The sequence below is a fragment of the Rhinoderma darwinii genome, chromosome 1, assembly GCF_050947455.1.
Source record: "Rhinoderma darwinii isolate aRhiDar2 chromosome 1, aRhiDar2.hap1, whole genome shotgun sequence".
Taxonomy (NCBI): domain Eukaryota; kingdom Metazoa; phylum Chordata; class Amphibia; order Anura; family Rhinodermatidae; genus Rhinoderma; species Rhinoderma darwinii.
In genome coordinates this window covers 216,818,306-216,830,525 of record NC_134687.1, presented here as the reverse complement: position 1 = coordinate 216,830,525, position 12,220 = coordinate 216,818,306, and the positions used below count along the sequence as shown (strand labels likewise).

The 12,220-nt window shown below is 42.1% G+C and overlaps 1 protein-coding gene across 1 annotated transcript in view; it reads right to left on the bottom strand.

The window, feature by feature from the left end:
* The window catches only part of UBA6 (ubiquitin like modifier activating enzyme 6), a 92,577-nt gene that overhangs the window by 62,385 nt on the left and 17,972 nt on the right, over positions 1–12,220 (bottom strand). The window contains exons 9-11 of the mRNA XM_075861572.1: positions 11,841–11,964; positions 4,486–4,589; positions 778–840 (exon numbers count right to left, since the gene is read on the bottom strand). Coding sequence (XP_075717687.1) covers positions 778–840; positions 4,486–4,589; positions 11,841–11,964 — 291 coding nt within the window. The remainder of the gene's footprint in view (positions 1–777; positions 841–4,485; positions 4,590–11,840; positions 11,965–12,220) is intronic.

Genomic DNA, 12,220 nt, shown 5'->3' with positions numbered 1-12,220 from the left:
ACTGGCCCTTAAAAGATTTCAGTTTGTTGTTCAATTGTACAGATTATAGGCGACATTAAAAGGTGGAAAGAGTTCTGAACTTATTCATCTTGGACTGATTTTGTAACGTGGCAAAAACCTGCCATTTTAACAGGGTTGTGTATACTTTTTATATCCAGTGTGTATAGTGTTATCCTGCCTAATCTAGTCCTCCAGAAGTACGATAGATTTGTCATTAACTTGTCCCCCATTCTATGCACGTATATACAGCATGGCTAACAAGTGAGCTACAGAGATCTCTGCCATAATATCACAGTGGCTAGGTCAGTCATTCGGCCTAATAGCACAACAGGTATTCGATCATAAGCACACTCGGGCGACCTGAGTGTGCAAGGTTTATGGAGCAGTTGGGGGCAATAGCCGTCGGCTGAAACAGCGTTCATCCAACAGCTATTTTATGTGTATGGCTGGATTAAATATACACTAATCATCTGAGACATCAACCTAATGTGCAGCGAAGCTTAGAACAATAATGACATTTGAACGGTGGGTAGGCTTACCAGGGTCTTGGTGGTTTTGACAGCTTTGCCAAGGGTACTCATATCTATACACTTGCAGGTCATAGCCATTTTTATCCAATCTGTACACAGTGCGACTTGTTTGAGACAAAAACTAATGAACTACATTGACTAACAAATCTACATAATATACAAATCTAAGTAAGATATTCATTGAGATTCAGAATATCACATGGAAACTTTATACAATATATCTATAATTTTTCTCATTTTGGATTACCTCGGGATTGCTGAAATCTGCAATCAGATATTTTGGGTCCATCAACTGTTTTTCCAGTCTTTCCTGAAAAAATAAATAAAAATGAAGCAATTAGTGACAAAATTAATTTAGCAAAAAAATAAAATGTGCAGATTCTTTTTTTATATACATTAACCCATCATGATTTAACTATACGTCGTGATAGGGGGGCAGCACCATACGCTGCGGGTGTCACCTGTGTATTACAGCTGACACCCTGCACTAACGGCTGGGATTAGAGATCCACTTAAATACCATGGTGAAAAGAAACAGCCCCCTCCATCACCATATTGTCATCCCCCATATTTTCTAATAGCACCATTTCGGTTTGGGGTACCTATAAATTTATTGATTAACTTTTAACAGTTTTTTTGGGGGAGGAATATGTAAAAAAATAAAATAAAATAAAAAATAAGCAATTTCGCCACACTCGTGTGCCCATATTTGAAGAGCCATCATTTTTTCTGCCGATGCAGTTGTAGGAGGGCTTTTTTTTTTGCTGGACGACTTGTAGTTTTTATTGGTACCATTTTGGAGTAGATGCGATTTTGATCACTTTTTTTAATTCAGGATTCATCTGAGGGGTTAAACTGGCAAGAGCAATACGGATATCGATCTCGTCCATTCGAGCAGGGCTTTGTCCGCTGTGAAAAGGCGTATGCATCAGGATAAAGTCCATTAGTCGCCGCCGTGAAAAGGCGCATTGGCGGTCACTAACTGGTTAATTAAAAATTATAAAAATAAAACATAGCAGATTTCGCACCATCCATAAAAGTCAGAGATAATGTTATTTTTCATGCACCGTTAATAAAATCTAAAAACACCCCAGAATTGATGTTTTTTTGATCACCTCACCTGCCCAAATTTTTTTACAAATTGTACTCACCCTCCAGCACCGTTAATCGATTACGCATCGATTCAGCCAATAGCTGGCCTCAGCGGTCACGTGCGGTTTATAAGAGCATAACCGATGTAGAGAGAGCGCATTGCCAGAGCATGCGCAGAAGCCCCCCTCTCTCCATCTCTATGCAAGTGATTAGGATGGCTCTCTGGCATGCACAGTATCACTGGAGCCATCTTATTCATCTGTAAGGGTATGTGCACACGTAGTGACCAAAAAAGTCTGAAAAAACGGAGCTGTTTTCAACGGAAAACAGCCCCTGATTTTCAGACTTTTTTTTAGCAACTCGTGTTTTTCGCAGCGTTTTTTAAGCGGTTTTCATTTGAATCTGAGAAAACGGCTCCAAAAACGTCCCAAGAAGTGTCCTGCACTTCTTTTGACGAGGCTGTAATTTTACGAGCCGTCTTTTGACAGCGACGCGTAAAATGACAGGTCGTCGGCACAGTACATCGTAAAGCCCATTGAAAGTAATGGGCAGATGTTTGCCAACGTATTGGAGCCGTTTTTCAGACGTAATTCGAGGCTTAAAAAGTCTCCATTACGTCTGAAAATAGGTCGTGTGAACCCAGCCTTAGGCTTCATGCCCACTTCAGTCTTTTTCTTCAGGGTGCTAGCGGTTTTTGAGACGGCTAGCACCCTGACCCATTCATTTCAATGGGGCCATGCACACTTCAGTTTTTGGTTTTTTTTGACGGTCCCGTTGCTCCGTTCCGACAAAAGTAAAGCATGTCCTACTTTGGTCCGAGATTCCGTGATCGTGAGGCCCATGCAAGTCAATGGGGCCGTCAAAAAAAACTGAAGGCACACGGAAGGCATGCTGTCCGTGTGTGACGGAGTTGTTGCCTAGCAACGGCCGGGCGGGCAGAGAGCCAGATACTGCACTAATCGACAGCCCCTTCTCTCTGTCAGCACTGATAGAGAGAAGAGGCTGCTGATCAGTGCTGGAACGCAGCGATATTAAGAAAAATAAGTTCATATGTACCCCGGCCGTTGTCTTGGTGACGCGTCCCTCTTCTGACATCCAGTCCGACCTCCCTGGATGACGTGGCTGTCCATGTGACCGCTGCAGCCTGTGATTGGCTGCAGTGGTCACATGGTCTGAAACGGCATCTCAGGAGGCCGGACTTGAGGGAGAAGCAGGCAAGCAGGGAGTTCTGGGTAAGTAGTAACTTTTTTGTTCCGGGTTTTTTTTAATGAACCATTAATCTAGATTGTGAGCGCCGCGCATGGTATTCCCTGTCCAGCAGTAGTCTCTGTCTAGGGTGCTGAAAGAGTTAAAGGGCAGCACTGATCGGCAGTAACTATCAGCACCCTGGACAGGGAGTATTGCTGGACAGGGAATAGCATGTGCGGCACTCACAATATCGTGTACATAGTGTGAACGGGTTTCAGTTTCCTCTCGGAAACAAACACTGTAGTGTACACACGGGAAGCACACTGTTCCAATGACGGACACACGGATCTGTGAAAGACTGATGAAAGTGTGCATGAGGCCTAATCGGAACATGGACTTCAGTCGAGCCCTTATTATGGCTGGCAATATAGATTTATAGTGGCTATGTATAACGTGCTATGGAGCGAACTTCGTTATTTATCCGGATACTGCTATTCAGAAAGAAGAGCAGCACCGGGGACACGCACGAACAAGTAATCAGGTGTCTGAGTTATGACCTTGTGACGAGCCTGGTATATGGACTAATACTGCAGTCCCGACCACATATTGGAGATGGGCTCGTTAGGGTGCAGAGGCGCCGTGGAGTGGTAAATGCACCATTTTTGTGCGCTAATCAGGTTTAGTTGGGTCAATTTGCAGGTATAATAAGGGAGATGGGAATACTCCTTTTAGTTATCAGAGCAAATAACTAGCTTTTGTTCATATCTGAGTTGTGGTTTCTGGAAACCATGATGCAGTCTGGATCGGTCGCGTGATGGACATTGACTTATAGTGAGGTATTTGAGGTCTATCATTTTGAGGAGAAAAGAATAAATATTGCTATATAAAGCATAATAATTATTCCCGTTAAATCTGTCCGAATCTGCGACAGATGCTCCGAACAGAGCCTCTGACGCATATATGAACAGATCTTAAGCAGTATTCGTCAAGCTAATATATGCAACATATTGGATCATTTACAGGGAATGCGGTTTATATAATGTCTTTACACATTTCGGGAGACGACAAATTCCTGTCACAATTTACGTGAATACCAACAGTATAGAAAATATTCCTAATTTACAGAGGAAAAGGTTTTGCTGACTTCCAAACTCTTTGGTCCCCTTCCACTGCCACAGAAACCTATCACTAGCAGGAGGCAGAGGAGACAGGCTGAAGCTTCATAGGATACACTTAAACTCTGCAGTGTGAGGACATAAGGTTTATGTTACTGATCTATCACTTGCTGCACTTAGATAGGACACAGAGCAGAGAAAGTGCAATGTGAGGAGACTCCACACCTCTGAAAAGCCAGAAGCATCATGGGAAATGTAGTCTGTATTAGGGGAATCATCTCAGAGGGGCAGAAGGAACCAAAATGGCAGACAACCCATAAACGGCACATTACCTAGAACAGGTATACACAAGGCATACACAGGAGCCGCTACATTATTCTTAAGTGCCTACGCTGCACTATAAGAAAAAAAAAAAAAAAACCCCGCTGGAGTGCCACTTTAAGAAGTTGAATAATTTTCCTTTAACCACTCAATAGAGAATATGAACAGATAGCAAAGTGTTTCTATTTGGTTCATTGGGGTTACCAAATACTTAAACACATTTCTGTGGAACTACTTACGAAGCTGAATGATTGTGGCATTTTGATCTGAACAGCTAGTCCACCATGCTGGTATGGGTCCATGTCTGATGTATCTCCAATGCTGAATGAGTAAGGTGATGTAACTGTGAAGAGTATAATAAAAGTTAGAAATTATAATTCGCAAAATGAATATAAAAATTTAAAAAATTGTGCCTATTGGAACAAAAGAAAAAACACAATCCCTGCTTAATCAGCTGTAAACGTGCATTAGACAGGCGTAGTGCAGTCAGAAATTGTGTATCTAATGGTCATATTTTGTTATTTCCCCATCACTTTGCGTGGCTTTTGTAAACCTATTTTTTTTTTTTTGCATGCCCTTTTACCTGGTGTAATATTTGCACTTAGGATTCTTGCTGCCCACATATCCAATCACGTGCACAGTACTGCCAGCCAATCAGATGCCTCGTCCGCTTCCACTACTGGCAGTTTGATAGAAGAGAGGAGATGCATCCCCCTTTGAATTTTTTGGAACGGAGGAGGATTCTGAATGCGCGCACACACACACACACTATTTTTTTTTAAAGGGCCTTTTTTAGGGCTTTGATATGGATGACATATCCTTCAGAATATCAGATCATTGGGTGTCCTACTCCACGCACAAAACACATCAATATTGCCAAAGGCCAGTAGATTAGCCCTGGTTTCCCCAGGTACCTATTGAACGCTTATAGTATTAACCCCTTCACTGTGCAATTAAAACAACATATTAACTTTATTCTGTGGGTCAATACGATTACGGCGTTACCAAATATATATAGTTTTTTCTATATTTTACTACTTTTACATGTAAAAACCGAAGTGTAAAAAAAGAAAATTTATTTTGTGTCGCCAAATTACGGCTAGGGAGGGAAAAAGAAGGGAGGGAAGGAGAAAGAGGGAGGAGGAGGATGACTCTCTATATCTATCTATCTATATATAGCTTGGACAGGGCTAGACATCAGTAACCAAAAAAATAAATAAATAAATAAATAAATAAATCGACAAAAGGTTAAGGCATATAGGTGGATTTATCAAAGACTAGATATTTATTGAATACTTATGTATAAAAATATCCACGCACACCCCCACCAATCAGCTGACTAAAGGGGTAGCGGCGCATTGATGAGCGCTGCAGCCTCTTCATTGCTTAGCTGGCACAGATTCGTAAATTCGGTAGCTGTGCCTGGTACTGCAGATCAGTCCCATTTACATGAATGGGACTGACCTGCAAGGAGATGTAGTACCAGGCACAGCCACTACTGAATGTACGGAGCTGTACCAGGTAAGCAACGGAGAGGCCACAGTCCCCGAGGGGGAGGGGTAGGTTTGAGTCAGACGCCCACCTATCTATTCTGAAAAATAGGTCATCGATAGTAATGACCCCGAAGACCCCTTTAAATCTCATACAGCAAATCAAACAAATGAGTACATATAAAAATAATCCGTCACAGTATGTCTGATGGCGCAGATTGCCTTTAACGAATATTACAATAAAAATGCTACACCAAGATAATCTTGTGCTCTGCTATGGAAACGATGAAGATCTGTGGCACTAAAATCCATGTTAGAAGCACGGTTCATAACAAAGTATTGTATAATATTAGGCAGCAGCTATGAAATCCTGCTGATTAAGTGCAGATGAGTGAGAAAGGTATATTTAATACCCCCAACTATGTGTCTCAGGTTAATACTGATTTAAAGGGGGTTTTCCCATAATTATTAATCACCTGTCCACAGGATAAGGTGATAAATATCTGGTATGCGGGGGTCCAAATGATGGGACCTCCACTAACCACAAAAACCGTGCCGTTCCTGGGAGCCCCAAAGAAATGAATGGAGCAGTGCCCGAGCATGCGCACTATTGCTCTATTCCTATGGGGCTACCAAGAACGGCAGGGTAAGCCGGTTCTTATGATCGGTGGAGGTCCTGGCGACTGGGACCCCACCGATCAAACATTTGTTCCCTATCTAGTGTGTATATTTGCACATGCAAAAAAAAATTGTTATGTCAGACATCTCAAAAGATTTGATCGGTGGGGGTCGGAGCCGAGACCCCAATATTGCCAAGCCTAACGTGCAGCTGAGCAGCCTGCACATTGGTTTCAGCGATAGTGGGGGCCTCCGTATCCGGACCCCCACTGATCAAAAATGTCTGACTTATCAAAAGTTTTTTTTTAAAGTAAAGATATTCTTTAACAACTTAAAGGGGTTTTCCAACAAAGAACATGTATCCTTAACCACAGGATAGGGAATACATGCGTGATGGCTGGGGGTACGACTACTGGGACAACCAGCAAGAAGGAGAATGGGGGACTGAAAGTCCCCAGAAGTGCTCCATGAGAATGGAGCATTCATTTCTATGGGACTTCCGTGACCCGCTGTCTCCAGCAGCTCCATAGAAACGAATGGAACGCTGGTCGAGCAGGCACACCATTCTCGTGGAGCACTTCAGGGGACTTTGTGCCCTGTTCTCATCACTGGGGACCACAGCGGTCAGACCTCCAGCAATCACACATGTATCCCCTATCCTGTGGAAAGGGGATGCGTGTGTTTGTGGGAAAATCCCTTTAAAGTGTAACTAAATGTTTGACAAACACGGAGACCCCCACCAATCGCTCAAACGTAGCGGCAGAAGCGCTCGTGTGAGTGCTCAGCGTCTGTTCGGCTTTTTCCGGAAATCAACGTATCGGAGTATGTGCTCAATAGAAAGTCTATGGGGCTGTACTCCGATACATCAGCTTTCCGGAAAAAGCCGAACAGAAACGAAGCGGCTGAGTTCTCACATGCCGCTTAGTTTGAATGATTGGTGGGGATCTCAGTGCTTGGACCCCCACCAATTAAAACTTCTGACATTTCAGAAGTTTGTCAAACGTTTAGTTACACTTTAACCCCTTCAAGACACAGCCTGTTTTGGCCTTCAGGACACAGACAATTTTTTAATTGTAAAAAACACCACAATTTAGCGAAAAATTGCAAAAATGTGCATTTTTCTAAATTTATATGTGTCTGCTTGTAAGACAGATAGTAATACCACACAAAATTGTTGCTAATTAACATCACCCATATGTCTACTTTAGATTGGCATCGTTTTTTTGAACATCCTTTTATTTTTCTATGACATCACAAGGCTTAGAACTTTAGCAGCAATTTCTCACATTTTCAAGAAAATTTCAAAAGGCTATTTTTACAGGGGCCAGTTCAGTTGTGAAGTGGATTTTAGGGCCTTATACATTAGAAACCCTCGATAAGTCACCCCATTTTAAAAACTTCACCCCTCAAAGTATTCAAAACAGCATTTAGAAAGTTTCTTAACCCTTTAGAGGTTTCACAGGAATTAAGGCAAAGTAGATGTGAAATGTTCAAATTTCTTTTGCAGAAATTCATTTTTCATCTATTTTTTTTGTAACACAGAAAGTTTTACCAGAGAAACTAAACTCAATATCTATTGCCCAGGTTCTGCAGTTTTTAGAAATACCCCACATGTGGCCCTAGTGCACTTATTGACTGAAGCACAGGCCTCAGAAACAAAGGAACACCTAGAGGATTTTGGGGCCTCCTTTTTATTAGAAAATATTTTAGGCTCCATGTCGGGTTTGAAAGGCTCTTGCGGCACCAAAACAGTGGAAATCCCCCAAAAGTGACCCCATTTTGGAAACTATACCCCTTGAGGAAATTATCTAGGGGTATAGTGAGCATTTTGACCCCGCAGGTTGTTTCCAGAAATTATTGGAAGTAGGCCGTGAAAATGAAAATCTACATTCTTTCAAAGAAAATGTAGGTTTAGCTAATTTTTTCTAATTTCCACAAGGACTAAAAGGAGAAAATGCACCACTACTTTGTAAAGCAATTTCTCCCGAGTAAAAAAATACCCCGCATGTGGTCATAAACGGCTGTTTGGACACACGGCGGAGCTTAGAAGGGAAAGAGCGCCATTTGGCTTTTGAAGCTCAAATTTATCAGGAATGGTTTGCGGAGACCACGTCGCATTTGCAAAGCCCCTAAGGGACGAAAAGAGTGAACACACCAAAAATGTGACTCCATTTAGGAAACTACACCTCTTGAAGAATCCATCTAGGGGTGTAGTGAGCATTTTGAACCCACAGGGGTTTCATAGATTTTATTAGAATTGGGCAGTGAAGATAATAAAAAAAAATCTTTTTCCAATAAGACGTAATTTTAGCTCAACATTTTTCATTTTCTCAACAAATAAAGGAATAAGAGAACCCCAACATTTGTAACGCAACTTCTCTGGAGTACGGCAATACCCCATTTGTGGTCATAAACTGCTGTTTGGGCATACGGCAAGGATCAGAAGAGAAGGAGTGCCGTTTGGCTTTTGGAGCACAGATTTTGCTGGATTGGTTTCTTGACACCATGTCCCTTTTGCAAAGCTCCTTAGGTACCAGTACAGTGGAAACTCCCCAAAAGTGACTCGATTCACGAAACTACACCCCTTAAGGAATTCATCTAGGGGTGTAGTGAGCATTTTGACCCCACAGGTGTTTCATAGATTTTATTAGAATTGGGCAGTGAAAATAAAAAAAATCATTTTCTACAATAAGACGTAGTTTTAGCTGAAAACGTTTCATATTCTCAACAAATAAATGAAAAAAAGCACCCCAACACTTGTAAAGCAACTTCTCCTGTGTACGGCAATACCACATATGTGGTCATAAACTGCTGTTTAGGCACAGAGTAGGGCTCAGAAGGAAAGGAACGCAATTAGGCTTTTGGAGTACAGATTTTGCTGGATTGGTTTCTGGTCGCTATGTCGCATTTGCAAAGTCCCTGGGTGGGACCAAAACAGTGGATTCCCCCCAGGAAGTGACCCCATTTTGGAAACTACACCCCTCAAGGTATTCACCTAGGGGTGTAGTGAGCATATTAACCCCAAAGGTGATTGGCAGAAATTGGTGTGCACGCGATGTTGCAGAGTGAAAATGGTTTTTCAATAGATATGCCAATATGTGGCGCCCAGCTTGTGCCACTGGAGACACACACCCCAAAAATTGTTAAAAGGGTTCTCCCGGGTACGGCGATGCCATATATGTGGAAGTAAACTGCTGTTTGGGCACACTGTAGGGTTCAGAAGGGAGGTAGCGCCATTTGGCTTTTGGAGCGTGGATTTTGCTTGTAGTAGTTTTGTTTTGAGTCTTACTGGTGTTTCCGTTTATAATGTGGGGGTACATGTAAGGCGGGCGGAGTATATAATGGGCATAGTCAGGTGGTATAGTGGGGTAAAAAAAAACAATAAAATAATCCATAAATGTGTGTTATGCTGTGACACAATCCTTTCTGCACAGGCCGGTGTCGCACTAATAAATGGTCTTTACTTATTCCCCTTTTGGTCCGCACTCCGCACCTTTGAAGTTTGGGGAATTTTGCTGGGAAAGTGTTGTCCTGGTATAATACGGGCACCCTCACTTCCAGCAAATATGTTTGGGCCCTCCCCGGTTCCCTAATTTTAGGGGCCTTGATAATTCGCCACTTGAAACAGAAGAAACGTTCCCCTTGGGCCGGCACAACTGCATATTTTTATTTCCTGGCTTATTGGTGCCTTGACTAATTTAATTTTTTCATAGACGTAGTGATATGAGGGCGTTTTTTTTTTGTGTGACGAGCTGTCGTTTTTATTGGTACCATTTTGGGGTACATGCGACTTTTTGATCACTTGTTATCCTTTTTTTTTTGGGAGGCAAGGTGACCAAAAAACAGCAATTCTGGCATATTTTAGTTCTTTTTATACAGCGTTCACCACGCATTATAAATTACATGTTACCTTTATTCTGCGGGTCAGTCCGATTCTGGCGATACCTAATTTATAGCACTTTTTATGTTTTACAACTTTTTGCACAATAAAATAACTTTTGTAAAGAGAATGGATTTTTTTCTGTCGCCAAGTTGTGAGAGCCATAACTGTTTTAAATTTTTCGTTGACTGAGCTGTATGAGGGCTTGTTTTTAGCGAGACGAGTTATAGTTTTTATAGGCACCATTTTTAGGTACATGCGACTTTTTGATCACTTTTTATTTCAATTTTTGGAAGACAAAGTGACCAAAAAATAGCAATTATGTCAGTATTTTTTTACGGCGTTCACTGTGCGGAATAAACAACAACAACAACTATAACTAATAACATAACTATAACAAATATTTTTATAGTTAAGGTCGTTACGGTTGCAGCGATATCAAATATGTATGGCTTTATTATTTTTTTTCAATAATAAATGACTTGATAAGGGAAAAAGGGCGATTGTGTTTTGTGTTATTTGAAACTTTTATTGTATTTTTTACAACTTTTATTTTTACTTTTTTTTACACTTTTCTTTAGTCCCACTAGGGGACTTGAAGGTCCAACTGTTTTTTTGATGTTCTAATACATTGCACTACTTATGTAGTGCAATGTATTAGAACTGTCAGTTGTTCACTGACAGCAAGCCGATCAGGCTCCGCCTCCGGGCGGGGCCTAATCAACTAACGTAATGGCAGATAGGAAGCCATTGTTAGGCATCCTGTTGCCATAGTAGCAGTTGCCAGCCTTGCCATCGCATGGCAAGGCTGCCGATTGCATACAAACCACTTTGATGCAGCGATTGCATTGAATCGCTGCATTGAAGGGGTTAATGGCAGGAATCGGAGCTAGCTCCGGTTCCTGCCGATAGAGCGGGGTGTCTGCTGTAACATACAGCGGACACCCACTGCTGATGACGCCGGCTCAGCTTCTGAGCCGGAAGCTGAGCCGGCGCCATCTTGCCGATGGTACCGGTAGCCTCCTGGGCCCCGCCGACGACGGGGCATAGGAGGACTCCGTTACTGGCGGACCGGGAGGTAAGCGTTAGCCCTCCGATCGCCTTTGCAGCCACCGGCAAACCAGCGATCACGTTGCTGGGGCGCCTGTGGCTGTAAACTCCTCACATGCTGCGATCTCTATTGAACGCAGCATGTGAGGGGTTAATCGGTCGGATCGGAGGCTAGCTCCGGTCCTGGCCGATACCTCAGGGTGCCAGCTGTAACATACAGCCGTCACACGGCAGTGATGTCGCTGGCTCAGCTCCTGAGCCAGCTTCATCTCCTTCACGTACAGTTACGTGGAGATGCGGGAAAAGGCCATCTCCCATGACGTAACTGTACGTGAAATGGCGGGAAGGGGTTAAGTAAAAAAGAAGCTCCTCTCAATCCGTGATCCACTATGAAGTAACAATACCATTTTTCTTTTTATTAAAACAAGCAATGTTTTGTGTTGTAAAAAGAGGTTAATGATTGATAAACATTATCAGGAAGATTTTTTTCACAAAAGAGAAACAAAAATGCAATATATAAAAGAAAACTAAACTTGTGAATTTTATAACAGCTCACCTGTAATCTGGTGCCTGGAGCAGTTTATAGTAGCCATTCCATAAACTTCACGAAAAGTCACAAATTGACCAGATTCAAGATTGTGAGGGCGATTATCAAAGCATGTGACCACGCCGGGATTAGACTAAAGGCAAAACCACCAGAGATTAATAATATTGTACGTACTTAGTAGAAATATGTAACGATTTAGCCCTTTCGCTGCCAGGACCATTTTCCCACTTCTGACAAACTGAAAACCTAAATGATAAAATAACTTACCACAAAACTCATTTTCTTAAAATGTAGAAACCTGGTACATTGTGAAAATGCCACCCAGCACGTTACGATTCTTAAATGTCACGTGCCTATGTCTATATGAACATATCTATCAGAAATCTCTG